At 47.1% G+C, this 16,515-nt stretch overlaps 1 protein-coding gene across 3 annotated transcripts in view; it reads left to right on the top strand.

Annotated features, from left to right (window-relative positions):
* The window catches only part of TBX5 (T-box transcription factor 5), a 47,831-nt gene extending 33,651 nt beyond the window's left edge, over window positions 1-14,180 (top strand). For 2 of the 3 annotated variants that reach the window (XM_027125266.1, XM_027125265.1), the window contains 2 exons: window positions 4,091-4,317; window positions 13,389-14,084. In XM_027125266.1, the coding sequence (XP_026981067.1) occupies window positions 4,091-4,317; window positions 13,389-13,966 (805 nt within the window). In that variant the 3' untranslated portion in view covers window positions 13,967-14,084. Of the gene's footprint in view, window positions 1-4,090; window positions 4,318-13,388 lie in introns of all 3 variants that reach the window. The other variant, XM_027125264.1, reaches the window with a different exon arrangement.
* Window positions 14,181-16,515: the final 2,335 nt, after the last annotated feature.

Here is a 16,515-nt window from a genome sequence, read left to right as displayed (position 1 = left end):
GTGTCCCCTGCATCGGCAGGCGGACTCTCAACCACTGCGCCACCAGGGAAGCCCCAGGTGTACCTTTTGATTTTAATAGGTATTTACTTGAAATTGCATTAGAGAAACTGTAACTAGTACCCAAACCCCCTCATTGCATGTATATTACTACTCAGAGGGAGGCAAAACAGATAAAGAATTCATTTTAAAAATGGAATAAGTTAAAGTATAGTCGGTTCATGGCAAAAATCACAGCTAAGTTCGCGATTTCCTGATACATATTTCTTCTAGGGAGGCGTCCTTACTCTGTTTCAGGCCGTGGGCCTCTCTGGCAGTCTGGTGAAGCTTGGGGATCACTTCTTAGATTAATCTGATTAAATGTGTAAAATAAGTTGCATTGATTGCCAAGGAAGCCAGTTATATTAAAATACAGTTGTCAGAATCTTTTCTAAATGGTGATATAGTCACATGCGCACTTTACGAACGTCTTAAGTAACAGGATCTAGTGGCAGGTCAACAACGACTGTATTTTTGTAGTCATCATGAGCATAAATGGTGTCTGGAGACACATACAGCTGCAACGGGATGTGAAGCTATTTTGTTTCTGTTGATGACAGTCGCTAGGGCTGCTAACTGAACTGTGGCTTGTTGCTGACACCCAAACAGAAAGAAATACTAAATTCCAATTCAAGATTAGTGAAAACAAAGACATCATTTTGAAAATCTTAAGTTTACACCCCTAAGTTTTTCCCCAAAGTTAAGATCTCCAAGTTCAGGAGACAGACAGGCTTATGGCACTGCTCCCTCCCGAGAAATTTTATGGGCTGAAAGCACGAGTCATTTTGTAACGGCAGTCACGATAGTTTCTACTATGTGCCAGACATTTTCTAGAGTGTATTGTTGGGTAATTTCAACAATCTTGAGAGGTAACTGACGCTCAGAGAGATTGTGTCTTGTCCAAGATCACATAGCTGTTAGATGGTACGTCTGGTATAGAACATATATTTTCCTGAATCGAACACCTTTATTCTTCCCACTATACCCTGATTCTTAGATACTCAAGTAAAAATCACAGTCCAGTGGGTTATCAGGGAAGGGCAGGTGTCCGGAGGACTCAGGGCTGACTGCTGTGGTTTCTCCAAAGTACCTCTGTATTTCTCGCATTTTGCAGATGAGGAAACTGAGGCTTAGCTAGGTCACCTGCGAACTCTATGACCTTTAGCTGAGCTCTGTGCTACAGACTTGGTGGATTGGAGAACTCATTTCTGTGGGTTGCGTGAAGAAGGGACATTTCCTGAGGGGTATTGCTAGCAGCTTTGCGGGATCCGCAGATGACCGGAGATCGGATTCAAATCCTGTTCTGCCCCTCTCACTTCTAGGGACCTGTCTTGGGGGAAATGCGGGGGAAGCTTTGAGTATCTTCAACTTCATTTGCATTTTGCTTTCCAGCCAAGCAGGTCCTCCCCTGGGAATTTCAGCTCTGTTTCCATTGCGTTTTGCCAGGCGCGGTGGTGCGGTGCGTGGGGCTGGGGGGAGGATGGATGGAGAGCCTGGAGGGTCACACGTCGCTCCGGACGGCTGTATGCGCTTCCTTTATTTGTGTATTCCTCCGAAACTAGTCCTCCTGCTACACTATAATAATAATTATTATATTAATAATTCATATATTAATTCTGTTAAGAATTGGTAATAGTAATGATTGTTTTCAACATGGAAGTATTCATCTAAACTTCGTAAGCGCTCACTGTAAAAAGAGCCAAGCCAAAAAAAAAAAAAAAAAAAAAAAAAAAAAAAGCCAAGCCGTGCAGACGTACAGAAATTAATAAGTTGATCTAAAAAGTCTCCCGGGGCTTCCCTGGTGGCGCAGTGGTTGAGAGTCTGCCTGCCGATGCAGGGGACACGGGTTCGGGCCCCGGTCCTGGAAGATCCCACATGCTGTGGAGCAGCTGGGACCGTGAGCTATGGCCACTGAGCCTGTGCGTCTGGAGCCTGTGCTCCGCAACGGGAGAGGCCACAACAGTGAGAGGCCCGCGTACTGCAAAAAAATAAAAAATAAAAAAAATAAAAAAATAAAAAGTCTCCCGTAACCCCAACTTCTGGAGGGAACCTCTGGGATTCATTTCATAATCTAGACCATGTTGTTTCCCCCTTCTTTAATTTAATTCAGCTCACACAGATTTCTGAATTTGTGCGTATCCAGCCTTCCCATCCTTTTCAAGGCTGCATAATATTCCATCGTTTAGCTCTATCAAAGCTGACGCTACCATTAATGAGGACATTTCGGTTATTTCTAGTTTTTTCCCTTGTTACAGACAGTGCTGCAGAGAGAATCCTCATACTTACGTCTTTGGCTTCAAAGACATAAGTCTTTGAGCCAAGACCTGATGGCTTCTTGGGAAAATCCTTCGTAATGGGATTGCTCGCTCCGTGTTATTGTATATTATTATTATTATTATTGTTGTTGTTGTTGTTGTTTTGGCCACACCTTATGGCAAACGGGATCTTAGTTTCTTGACCAGGGATGGAACCCGTGCCCCCTGCATTGGGAGTGTGGAGTTTTAACCACTGGACCACCAGGGAAGTCCCTGTATATTTTTAAAAATGGATGCTCTCAGGAATTCCCTGGTGGTCCAGTGGTTAGGACTCGGGGATTTCACCACCATGGTCCCAGGTTCAATCACTGGTTGGGGAACTAAGATCCCACAAGCCATGTGGCGTGGCCAAAAAAAAAAAAAAGGGTGATATCATATTGCCTTCCAGAAAAGATGGGCAAATCACCCTTCCATCAGCCTACACACTGTACTAGTTACTCTCCTGAACAAGATTTCCTTCCCCCATCCCAAACGTTGGTAGCCCCCTCCTCTTTGTGCATGTGGGAATATTATGGGTTGGGCCGTTCTCTTCTTATACACCCTGGATGTTTCTCTCAATTCTGCCTGTATCTTTGAGCTGTCCCTCCTCTCAGCTCCTTTGCAAACTCTCACTCTGATCCCTCCCCCACCCACCTGGCTTCCTTTGGGACTCTTGTGATGCTCAGTACCTCTTTCTTCCTTTCCAGGAGAGGTTTCTGTTGAATTTCCCAAACTCTTATGTGGAAAAAAATGGTCTGAAAGCTGAAGGGAAGGGAGTGTGGAGGACGGATCATATGAGTGTGAGGGACCAGATTTTGAGCACTTTGGAGGAGGCTGTACCTATGGCATCATAAACTGAGGCTCAGAAAGGTTGTGGCCCAGAAGCCTGTGAGTGGTGGAGGGGGGACATGAATTTGGATCTGCCTGGTCTTAGTCTCCATGCTCTTTTCTCTATCTCCTTTGTCCTCCTTTTTCTTCTCCTTTTCCTTCCCCCTCTCTCTCTCCCTCTACTCTGCCTCCCAAACTGTGACAGTCCTGCTGATGGCTACCATCTGTTGTGCCAAACACTGTTTTAAGCCTCTCACGTGTATTAACTAATTTCCTCTCTCAATAACCCTTTGAACCTGGGGTTTTCCATTATCCCTTTTTTACAGATGGGAAGACCAAGGCACGGAGAAGTTAAGTGTTATGTCATTGGCGACAAGTACGGCAACTCAAAAGGAAAGTCTAAGGCACGAGGAGCAAACTATTCAGATTCGGGTCACCTAGGTTCTTACGTGGCCACCCCAGGTGGTCAGCTACCATTCTTTACTAATGTTGGGCAAAGGCCACAGCCCCATTTTAAAGATGGAGACCCAGAAGTTAAGTCTCAGTGAGCTCTCAGCTCTTTAGCTTTTGAATTAGGGAATTCAGAGACGTCTAGAATAGGTTGAAATATTTCAACTGCCATGTGTGTTTATTGATTGTTGAGAGGGGTCTCAACTGGGGGTGCTCATTTATCTTTCTGCATATGTATAGAACTATTCATAAATCTACTCGCCTAATGTATAAGACATGAAAAGGTGGTGACTAAATATATATGTATAGGATAGGATGCATTGGATGCACTTGAGTATAACTGGATCTATTCATTCATCAAAGATCCCTTTGTTTCTTATTCTGTGAGTTTTCTGGTAGAGTCTTTGACCCTGTGGTTCAGCCAGTGGGAGGATCTCTATCAGGCCACTGATCAGTGATACTTCACATCTTCTCTCTTTCAGTAAAGAATATCCCGTGGTTCCCAGGAGCACAGTGAGACAGAAAGTGGCCTCCAACCACAGTCCTTTCAGCAGTGAGCCTCGAGCTCTCTCCGCCTCGTCAAACTTGGGATCCCAGTACCAGTGTGAGAATGGTGTGTCTGGCCCCTCCCAGGACCTCCTACCCCCACCCAACCCGTACCCGCTGCCCCAGGAGCATGGCCAGATTTACCACTGCACCAAGAGGAAAGGTGAGTGTGACAGCCCTGCCGTCCTGGCCACTGTCTGTACTTCTTCCTTCTTTTCCTTGAAAAAATAAGCACACATAACTACGTGTATTTATTTTTAAAATGTAAGCAATACAAAACTACAAAGAGATTGCAAGAAATTCAAACCATTCAAGTAAAGCTAAAGATTCCTTTGACGCGTCCCCCCCCTTCCTTGGGGAAAACTTATTTGAAATGTTCAGACCCATTTATTTATTTACACTTGCACACACCCACAAATACAAAGAATTTTGCTTTTAGTTTTAACAGTTGATATCATACTGCATCTATTTTGCAATTTGCATTTTTTTAAACTTTAGAATGCATCGTAGATACCTTTTCGTGAGCTTAGAGTGGCCTCATTCTTTTTAGCTGCTGAAGAGGAAGTATTGCCCCGAAAGGATAAAGCTGAGTTTATGTTGCCACTAGTCGTCAGGGAGTGTGCTTCCAGGGAACATCCTTGGAATTGGATGTGCCCTTTAGTTCACATGCAGGGTTTCTCCCAAGTGGATTCTGAGCTCTTCTTTCCTTTCCAGATCAAATCAATACCTAAAAAGGCAGGGAGGGAGAGAACAAAATCGCAATAGATTTTTCTCTCCTGTGCATCCCCTCTTTAAATCTACTAGGCTGCGGTCTGAGACACAACCTCGTTTCCTTCGCCAAATGAGAAATGGTTGATTTTTTTCCTAAGTTATCTGAGTCCAGAGTGGAGGTTAAGGAAGGAAATTTCTGGTGACAGTTTTTCGAGGCAGAATCGAAGGCGTTGATGCGGGCAGTGGGACCAGAGAAACAGATTTGAGTCTCAACTCTGCCACCAGCTTCCTGTGTGACCTCAGGCAGGCGTCCTAGCCCTGCTGTGTGTCACTTTCTCCCTTTGTAAGGATGCTAAGTTCCCTAGAGCAGTTGGTACTTGGTAAGCTGGGTGACAGCTATGAAGGAATAAGTGGCAGGTATCCCTCCAGAAAGTGAGTCCTGGGAGGAAGTGAAGAGAAGGCTGCTTATCTAGGTGAAGGTTTGGGGTAACAGACATAAGGGGAGGGGGCCATGTAGCCTCGTGCTTACGCCTGTGGTCTTCAGAGTCAGAAAAGCAAGATGAATCCTACCTTTGCCATTTTCAGATGTTTATGATTAGGTGCGAGTTACTTAGCAAACATCACTAAAAGTTACTCTAAACATCACTAAAAGTCATCTATAGGTTCAGGCCCGTGATTGGACCTGTCTCATAGACTTGGTGTGAAGATGACATGAAATCATGCTTGTCCTGTGTTCAGCACAGGGTTGACTTAATAAACCGGCCCTGTTTCGCTCCAGCAGGCCCACGGCTCCATCTTTAGAGTGGCCCTGTTGGGCCTCACAGCCCTAGCAGCCAACACGACGCCTGTCAAAGCCCAGTGCCTGGTGCCTGGACCCTTTTTTTTTTTTTCTCTTTTTTTTTGGGCTGTGCTCGTGGCATGTGGGACCTTACTTCCCCAGCCAGGGATCGAACCCGCACCCCCTGCAGTGGAAGCACGGAGTCTTAACCACCGGACCGCCAGGGCAGTCCCCCATGGGTTCTCTTTAAAAAAACAAACAAACAAAACCCAACAACTCACTAACCAGAACCAATGGAAAAGGATGCTTTTGCAGCTTTCTCTGGAACGGGGGTGACGTCAGGAAAGGATCACGGTTTGGGGATTTGACATTTACTGAAATCACGTTTTGAAAGAGGGAAGAGCTATCATGGCTCCAGGCCTGGGGCTGGGGAGCTGACTTGGGTGAGACGGAGCTTCCCAGACTTACCTGAAGCCCATCCAAGCTCCTTGGATCTGGAAGTCCTGCGCAGTATCACCCCATCAGGCCCCCTGGCCCAACTCCCAGCACGACCGCTGCCAGATGGGCTGGAGACCAGATGCCTGCAAACATGCCTCTTCAGGCACAAGCAGGGGTTAAGAATGTCCCATGAAACACAGGTCCCTGCACAGAGATTCTGTTATATTATATTTAAGGGTGCCCTGCCTAGGTTCCAGACCACAGCCTTTTCAAGAACGTTATTAAGTAGGTACTCTTATTAACCCACTTTACAAACGGGGAAACTGAGTCCCACAGAGGGAAAATTGTGAGCTAATGGTTCTTGAAGGCAACATTTGAACCCAAGCCTGGTCTGCAGACTCTGCCTGGGCCCTGAACCACCGCCCTATCTGCCTCCGTTACCTTTGCTTATGGGCTACGGTCTCCAAATTTCATCGTCCACCAGAGATCTGCTCTTGAGGCTGGGTCAAACATGCTGATTAAGAGCTCACCAGGTTTGAATTAAAGAGTTCTTTCGATTAAATTAATGCCAGACCAGCAGAAGAGAAGGAAGTTACAAAGAATCAGGGCGCTGTTTTGAGTTCAGTATTTACAGCAGCATCCTTGTAAACGCACTCCTGGAGGATGCAGGGTGGAGGCTTTGAACGCAGGCCTGATGGACCCTCTTTGGGTGATGTGAGGACTTGGTTTGCGTGGGGGTGTTGTGCGGGATCCTCGAGTGAACTTGGGATCCACTTGAGGCGGCCCCTGGGGAAGCTAGAGTCAGTGGCTGGTCCGTTGCAGTATGTTCCAGCAGCTGACACTTTGCAGCAGTGTGACCGTGGGTCAGTTGCTTCTCAGCTTTCTCAACTACCTTTTCTGCAGAATGGGGATGACAGTAGCACCTAGCCTGCAGGGTCGTTAGCAGACGAAATGAGATGATCCAGGTAGAGCACCTAAAAGAGTGCCTGGTACCTGTAAGTCCTCTACTGAACGTGAGCTAGCCCTGCCCTTGGGAAACTCACACGGTTGCAGGCAGCTCACACATTCAATGACTCATTATAGATTTGTTTGATGACAGTGGCGATCGAATGCTCGAATGCTATAACGGAGATACGGAAAGTGTTAACAAAATGCCAAGTGGGGTATCGATTGGACTAGGCTAGGGCATCAGGGGAGAATTTCAGCTGAGGTCTGCGGAGAGTGGGATTTGGATAGGAGATTGGGGTGCCGAGGGGGTGTCCAGGCGTTGAGAAGAGCACGCGTGCAGCCCCTCGGAAGATGGGGAGTCCGCTCCCACTGGGGCGGTGGATGGGAGGCCAGGGTGGCTGGAGCGCAGAGCAGGGGAAAGTGACGGGAGGGGAGGTTGCCAAGGAAGGCAGGGGCTAGCACGATGCCAGCCCTTGTGAGCCATTTTGGGGGGTTCGGATTTTAGCCTAACACCGATGGGCGGCCATTGGAGGGGTCTGAACCCCTGAGTGGCAGGATTCAGGTTGTGCTTTGAGGCAGTCACTTTGCTGTGATAGAACTGATGCCAGGGCCCCGTTCAGAGGCTGTTGCAGGCTCTGAGGTGTGAGATGACGGTGGCTCAGGCCGGGGTGTGTGGAGAAGAGCTGGTGATGTCGGGAGAGTCAGGACCTCGTGACTGGTTGAAGATAACAAGGTGAAGAATTGCCCCTCGTTCACGGATGCGTACACTGGGGCTCAGAGAGACTGAGAAACTTGCCCAGAGTCACCCAGCTAGTGAGCCACTCCGCCCCAAATTCATACATACTGAGGTCTGTGCACTCGGGGTGCCAGGCTCTTTTCACCTCTGCAGAAACCTCTGCCCTTCTCACCTCCCTCCACCCCCCAAAAGGGAGCTCCCAGAGACAGAGAACATTCCAGCCAAGCTCGGTCTGTCCTGCCTGCCTGCCTCGGAGACGACAAAAAGCAATTCATCATCAACCTCCATTGTAAAGTGATAAGGAATCAGCCGAGGTTTCCTTCCAGTTTGGGACTCCCGTTAAGTGATAACTCCATGGGTGGCTTCCCCCGACCTGGCCCCTGACTGCCCCACTATCTGACTTCCCCTCATTGTCTGTCTCCTTTCCAACCAGCCCAGGAGGCAGCCCCAATGAAATGTCAAAGGGCCAGGCCGGCCAGAGGGCCCCTTGTGTTTGGACCCGGCTGTCTCCAAACTATCTCTCTCGATGGTTGGAGCCAAAAAAGCTGGGAAGGTCTTTTATCAATGCCACTCAATCAAATCCAGGACCCCAGGGCCTGGGAGAGCACTTGTCTGTCTTTCTTTCCCCCTCCCACCCTGACTACCCTCCCCACAGTTAGAAACCAAAGGCAACCCAAATAAAGATTTCAGCAAAGCCATTTTCTGTGCTGGTACGGAGAGGGAATTGGAGAGAGTAAAGGGTTTTGCATCTTCGCAGTCTCCGTAGTTTGTAGAGCGATTCTACCTCCTTTTCTTTACTGGATCTTCACTGCAGTCTTTGAGCCGTGGGAGATGCCCTCCCATCCCCATTTTGCAGGGGGGAAAATAGAGGACTAAGAGCTTGGATTCCCAAGGTTATGTGGCCGGTGAGTGGCCGATCCGGGATGCGTTCATCAAGTAGATATTAACAGTACACTTACGTTGTACTGGGCACTGTGCTGTGTGCTGAAGACAACGGGAGAGCGCGATGGAAAAGGTCCCTGATCCTAGGAAACTTGTATTCTTGCTGTGGGAGACAGATAGTAAGCAAGTCAGTACATTTCATGGCTTCAGATAGTGGCTGAGATCTGAACTGGAGTCTTTTGATTCCCAATCTAGGATCTGCCCACAATACCATCCTAGTTCTTTGCACTTTAAAGTTAAGAGCTAACAGCGTGGGGACACACACACGCACAAATCCATCCATCCATCCTTAAGTGTCAAGGTTACCACCTTGTCATACTCTCTGAACACAGTGGGTTGCATGAAGGCTGAAAGGTTGGGGCCATCTAGCTGAAGGAGCACTGTTTGAGGAGTCCAAAGGCCTGAATTAGAGTCCTACTTCTGACTTGCTGAAGGTCACTCAGCTGAGGAGTGGCTACTCACTGCTCTACCTCCAGGGTCTGTCTGTGAAGACTCCACCACAGTCTTTCATCTGAATGAACTCCAGCAGCAAGGGAAATGACCCATTTGGGAATGGTGACAATATTTACTCAATGGCATCAGTGATTTGCAAGCAGCTCTGTGAGTTTTCTAGCTCTGGAAGCCACCCGAACACCTTCAAGTATGGATGACCTTCACAGAGCCATCTGTCCAATCTTCCAAAGGGGAAAACAGAGTCGACCCACATTACTTGGGCAGATAAGATTTGAATACTTACTTTAGGTACGAGGAAGATAGAAACTCGACTGCACTGTTATTATCTCAATTCCTACATGAAATGTAGGTATTATCCCCATGTACAAACAAGAACTGAGACTGGAATGGTCCAGTGGTTCGCCCAAGGTCACGTAGCCAGTGAGTCAGAGACATAACTGTGCCCTAAGATCTGTGTTCTGGATTCATCATTAAAGTCACTTTATCCAGAATCGACAACATCCAGAAACAAGCAAGGCACCAGGGTTTTTCACACTGCTGTGTGGTGATCCGTGGTCAGAATCACGAAGAGGTTTACTATTGTCCAAGAGACTCCTCTGGGCTCGGGACATTATATCAGTATAATTGACCACCCTTACGCAACTTTCTGAAACCAAGCCGTGGACTCATCTGATTGAGGACTTGACCCTTGACTACAGCCCATTCCCCAACCGTGGAAGAGAAACAGGACTCGTCTGGGACAGAGGTCTTTGCTGTTGATCAGTTATCAGGCTCCCAATAAAAAGATAGAAACCAAACCATCACGAAAATAAACACAGAGATTACATCCCAAGCATTTATCACGATCGACGTGAAATTTGGATCCTGGCTTTGGAATTTCTTTACAGTGAGATGAGAACCAAGAGGCACTGGAGAATGCTCACGTCCTGTTTCCATCAATAAGCCAGCATTGAGTTTTTCTTAGGACTCTGCATCAGATCTTTGGGGTATTAAGGATTGGAATGTGTAATTTTACGATTTTCCAAAATGTGCTCTGGCCTTTTTCATATTATTCTTCCTTCTTTACTTGTAACCAGTCTGGAAGGGGATCAGAAACTCGGGAATGGTTCGTTTGCCTTGTTTTTTTTTTTTTTTCCCCTCTTGCCAGGGTACCCTGCAGCTGTACTTTCTATTATTGAAGAGGGGAACGCCCTGGTTAAATGGAAAACCCAAAGGTTATGATTCCAGCAACAATGGAAACATTCAGATTTATGGACCTTAGGGGGTGGGTGGAAGGAAGAATAGAGGGAAGGGATCAAGGGAGGAGGTGGCCAGGACAAACAAAGAAATAAGTCAAGAGAAGCAGTGTCTTTAAGACGCCCTCAAAACGCCCGGTTGAAAAGTGAAAAAATGTGGACACTTGCTCATCTGAATGTCTTCAAACATCTGGATGGTTGGCACCATGTAGCTAGAATACCTGGAAGAGTGAGGACTGCATTTTTCACTTTTTTTTTAGACCGATGTTTGGGCATCCTACGGGTCCCAGATGTGTCGCAGAAAGAGTCTAGTTAAAAATAAGTTTGCTTGCTGTTAGGTGGGTACAACCTTTGTGTAGATATGTGTTATTTGGGGAGATTTTTGACTTACCTGGGGGTATCACTCGGAGAATGATGCGAGTAGAGGGGTTTGGTGGAACCCACACCTGTTGGTTTATAGTCCAGTGTGAAGCCATAGGACTTCCTGTGGGGAGAATGACTGACTTGGAGCTTTACATCCAAGGAGCACCTGCTCTTCACACAGTGTCAGCCTCCTGCCCTTACAGGTCCTGCCCTTGTGCAGGGGAGGATGGAGAGGGGCCAAGGATGTGTGCGGAGGCAAGGTGTGGTCGGCAAGGTGAAGCAGACCCAGCTTTGATTCCAGCCTCTGCTCCTTCCCAGCTTCGTGGCCTTGAGCAAGTCACTTCTCTGAGCTTCAGTTTTTGCCTCTAAGAGATAAGAACGAGAGCAGCCGCCTTGAGGAATGACTCTAGGAGATTAGAGTCAGGTCACTTAGTAGGTGCTTAATAAATCATGGCTCTTTCTTTCCTTACTCAGTCCTGCGTCCTGCCCACATGCCATCAACCATCACAGTGGTGACAGTTGTGGGAGTGTCCCAGTGTTTCATTTTTCTTTATACTTGCCAAACTCAGGCATATTTCTTTTCTTTTCTTTTTTTTTAAAAATAAATTTATTTATTTTAGGCTGCGTTGGGTCTTCGTTGCTGCACACGAGCTTTCTCTAGTTGCAGCGAGCGGGGGCTACTCTTCGTTGCGGTGTGCGGGCTGCTCATTGTGGTGGCTTCTCTTGGTGTGGAGCACGGGCTCTAGGCACGTGGGCTTCAGTAGTTGTGGCTCGCGGGCTCTAGAGCGCAGGCTCAGTAGTTGTGGCGCACGGGCTTCTCTTGGTGTGGAGCACGGGCTCTGCGGCATGTGGGATTTTCCCGGACTAGGGCTCGAACCCGGGTCCTGTGCATTGGCAGGTGGATTCTTAACCACTGCGCCACCAGGGAAGCCCAACCAGGCATATTTCTTAATGTTATTCATTAGAAAGAGATTGGAAGTGAGGAAAGAAAACTCTCCAGTTTGGGGAGTAAAATTCCAGCCAAGGAATGAATCTGTATGAGGTTTACATCTTGGTAGAAACTCCCAAGTATTGCTTCCCTTGAAGGAAACACCTGGAGGTGTGTTATCACAGACGAGGTCTGCCATGACACAGGTGGTGTTACCCTGGTAACAAGAGCTGCCCTTGGTGATGGGTATCAGGAGATTTACATGCTCGATTTTATTCCTTAGCTGCCCAGTGAGGTAAGTATTGCTAACTCTGATTCAAAGGTGATAAAAATGAGTCCCAGAGATGGCAGATGCCTTGCTAGTGTCACACTGACATTAAGTACAAGAGCCGGATTCAGACTCACGCATGTCTAAGTTTCTTAACCTGAGGTCTGCATTTTAGGGAGTCCTTGACCCCCTGAAGTTGTGTGCATCACTTTGGTTTATACGTACAGTTCTCAAAACTTCGTGTTTCAGTTTATTTTTCTGGGACAGAAAAGAGCCCAGCTCTTTTGTTAGTCCCCGGAGGGGTCAGTGACCCCCAAGTGGTTAAGGAAGACCCTCTTTCAGAGACAGAACTCTCTCTACTGCTCTCCACTAGGGATTAATTAGTGCTTACAGAAGGGAAGTGACTTGTTCAGCGATGAAACAGTGACACATGAATTGGTACCAACTCAACAGATCATGACTGGGTCCTTGTTCACATAAGGCATCAGGAAAGGATTTGGGGATTTGGGGATTCATTCGGGCTCCTGTCCATTTATCCACTTTTCCATCCACTGTTCCATCCATTGCACAAGTATTTGCTGCGTGTCTTTCTGTCTAGCATGGCATGGAAGAACAGGAATTTTGTCACGAGATTCCTAGGATTCTAATCTTAGCTCCACTGTTTATCAGCCATATAAGACCTTGGGCACGTTTCCTGACCTCTGTGTGTCTCCTTTCATCTGTAAAATGAGGAGACTGAGAGAACCCACCTCATGGGGTTGTTGAGAAGATTATACGGGTGACCTCGTGGAGAGTACTCAGAACAGTGCCAGGCAGAGTAAATGCTGTATGTGTTGTTACTGTTACTGTTGATGCTGTTGTTATTATTTTTGTCACTAGGTACGTCCCAGGTTCTGGGAATACAGTGATGGGTAATCCAGACCATGTCTTGCCTTCATGAAGTTCACATGCTGGGGAGGATGGAAGATAATAATTGTTATTTACTGAGTGTTCCCTTGTACCAAGCTCTGGACTAAGTACTTAATCTATATGTTCCCATTTCATTGTCAACACTTCCCTTTCTAGGAGGTGCTGTCATGACCCTTTCCATTTTACAGATGAAGAAACTGAGCTCAATTTCCCCAGTTTACTAGAAACTATACAAAGCATCTTTTCTAATGATTGCATTAATGTTCTATTGAGGGAATATACTGAAAATTATTAAAAAAAAAAAAAAAAGGAAACTGAGCTTGGAAAGGTCAAACTGTTTGCTTAGAACTCCGTAGCCCAAAGTCTTAGCCGTGACAGTCCACCCTCTTTTTATCAGAATGGAGGTTGGAGCCAACCATCTTCCGGACTTAATGCTTCTGTCCTTGGGCCAGATGGCTGTCTCTGCCTTGAGCTATGGGGTAGCTGATCCTGGCCTCACGGGTGTCTGTCCTCCTGTCTCAGCAGATGAAGAATGTTCCACCACAGACCATCCCTATAAGAAGCCCTACATGGAGACGTCGCCCAGTGAAGAGGACCCTTTCTACCGCTCCGGCTACCCCCAGCAGCAGGGCCTGGGTGCCTCCTATAGGACAGAGTCAGCCCAGCGGCAGGCCTGCATGTATGCCAGCTCCGTGCCGCCCAGCGAGCCCGTGCCCAGCCTGGAGGACATTAGCTGCAACGCCTGGCCCAGCATGTCCTCGTACAGCAGCTGCACGGTCACCACCGTGCAGCCCATGGACAGGCTACCCTATCAGCACTTCTCTGCTCACTTCACCTCGGGGCCCCTGGTCCCCCGGCTGGCTGGCATGGCGAACCACGGCTCCCCGCAGCTCGGAGAGGGAATGTTCCAGCACCAGACCTCCATGGCCCACCAGCCTGTGGTCAGGCAGTGTGGGCCTCAGACTGGCCTCCAGTCCCCCGGCAGCCTTCAAGCGTCAGAGTTCCTGTACCCTCACGGCGTGCCAAGGACCCTGTCCCCGCATCAGTACCACTCGGCCGTGCACGGAGTCGGCATGGTTCCAGAGTGGAATGACAGCAGCTAAGGCGAGGCCTACTCCTTCACTGCCATTTCCAGAGGGAGGGGAGAGAGGGAGAGGGACAGTCGCAGGGAGAACCCCAAGGACGAGATGTCTCATTTCATCCCATGTTCACGTCTGCACTTGAGAACCCCCCACCCTGCCCCAACACTGATGTAATCAGTCGCTTGAAACCACAATTCAAAAAATGTGACTTTGTTTTGTCTCAAGACTTAAAAAACCGCCAAGAGGAGATGAGTCTTTGCCTCCCCCCGCCCCTCCCCCCCACCGCACTCATCAACCGGCCACATTCACACCACCTCCAGATGCCCTCCTTGATTTCTTTTCTTTTGGTCTCCAGAAAGTCCTGCCTCCTGGAGTGTTTGATCCTCATGCGTAGTTAGAGTCCTTCCCTGTCTTGGTGTTAATGTTGACGTTGTTATATAATAAATAATAATATATTTTTTTCTTTCCATTTTCTTAACGGGACCCAGTCCCTTATTTTGGGGGAGGTCTGAGGCAAGTATGTTTCAAAATATGTATTTGTGCAGTTGCCCTCAAATACTCCTCCACCCCCAAACCTAAATCCGCAACCCTCCGCCTTGACTAAGAAATTACCTACCTCTGCCATGTGGTGTCTCCGATTTCGTCCTCCCTTCCCCATCCTCACGAAGTCCAGTTTCGCCTGCTACCAACCAGTGGAGTCAGGGTAACACCAGACTCCATCTGGCATCCTATCTTACTCGACCCTCCCTGTGTTCCCGGCTCCGTGTTTTTCCCGCCCGCTAAAACGTGGCCTATAGCTTCCCAACCGGAAAGCTTGCTTTGAAAAACTTAAAAAGCCCCGGTTTACATGCGGGCAGAACTGTGATAAGCAAGGCGCAAGCTCTGTGCTGACAAGAGTTGTGAAAAAGCCAAAATAAATATTCGTCCTGATAAAAAAAACAAAGCCAGCCCCCAGCTTCCAAACCTCCATCACTGACGACCCAATCTGAATACAAAGGCAAAAGCCACCATCCTAAAGAAGCAGCCAGACGTGCTCACTGAGGAACGTTCTCCAAAGACATCACACCAGCACCAAATGCAGGCCCAAACTGTGGTTACTGAAGGCAGAAAACAATGAAAAAAAGTGTGTAAGTAAAATGTTATTGCAGGGTTCTTCAGATGTAATAGTTTACTGGTACTATTTATTTATAAATGGGAGATCTAATTAAGTAATAACCTGAAATGAAACCCAGCATGGGATCTGGCCCAAAGCTTTTAATTTTATGGATACTCAAAACCAAGTTTGCGTTGTTTTTGTTTTTTTTTTTCCTTTCAAATGTGCTTTGCTTTCTTGATTAAAAAAGTGTTGTTTTGTGTTTTTTTTAACTGACCCTAATAAAGAGAACAGGGTAATATGTGAGACTGCGTATGTTCAAGTACGTGAGCGTGTGTGTCTGTTTGTCATGTGAGTGTCTTTATGCGATGATGTCTTTTTATGTTGCTAAGGCGGGGGGCGGGTGAGAATTAAGTACTCGTTTCGTATATTTCTGTGCCAGTTAAAGCCTAATAAATGCCATGTGCTTAAAAAAGTACAGGGACTTGAACACCCATTTTTTCTCCCCTGTTCTTTCGATGGACTGATTTGAGAGGAAATGTGGTGGAGGAAACTGCTCTCGCCGGTTGTTCTCAGGGGTATTTGGAATCCTGTACTTGAGTGTAATGGAGCTGAGTGTGTTCACCACTGGTTTAGGTCTCTGGAATGGAGATATTTGTTTTAACTGAATTTGGGTCGGCATCGGAAAGGAAAAATCATCAGGAATCCCAGCTGATCAAAAAATGATATCGGCCATACTGTACATAACACCTAATCCTTGGTTTTCTGAAGGATCTCCCTCTTTGAGTTAATTTACTGCCAGCAAGGGTTTTGGAGGTCCCGATACAGGCAACTTTACAGACCTTCAATGGATATTTACTTAAAACCCACGAATTTAGGCTGTGTGAGTTTGTCCTATCTAACACGTGGAGGGCAGAACAGAGCAGCAAATTGATAAGTAAATCGGTGCTGCAGTTTCTTTCCTATTTTTATAATTTCAGCTCCCACACCTTTCAAATGATCTAGAACCATTGAATATGTCACATCCCCTTAAAACAGGAACAACTGGCTTGTTAATTCCAAATTGTTCACTTCATCAGGTCCCTCTGGACTTTTCCTAGGCAAAGAACTCCCAGGAAGTGTGAATTAATTATACAGAAATGACAATTCAGCTTCTTTCAAGTACAATGGAGAAACTAGGTCAATGGCCTTCCTGTCCCCACAGAGAATGAATGAGGAAAGTTTCACTGGATAAGTTCTGACTGTCTAAACAGATACATACTTTGATGGGTTAAAAAAAATCTTTGAAAAAATTACCTTCTAAACTAATTTACCAACTATACAAGATAGGCAGTCTTACTCTTTCTCTTTCTGTCGTAAGAATAAGGAATTCATGTCCCCATCCCCAGCACTCAAACAATTGCCCCATAGGAAAAATCATTAAAAGCAAGTCCAGGGCTTCCCTGGTGGCGCAGTGGTTGAGAGTCCGCCTGCCGAT

This window comes from Aethalodelphis obliquidens, unplaced genomic scaffold (genome assembly GCF_003676395.1).
Source record: "Aethalodelphis obliquidens isolate GAN/ISIS:26980383/991018 unplaced genomic scaffold, ASM367639v1 scaffold28, whole genome shotgun sequence".
NCBI classification, from domain to species: Eukaryota; Metazoa; Chordata; class Mammalia; order Artiodactyla; family Delphinidae; genus Aethalodelphis; species Aethalodelphis obliquidens.
This window is presented reverse-complemented; position numbering and strand designations above follow the sequence as displayed.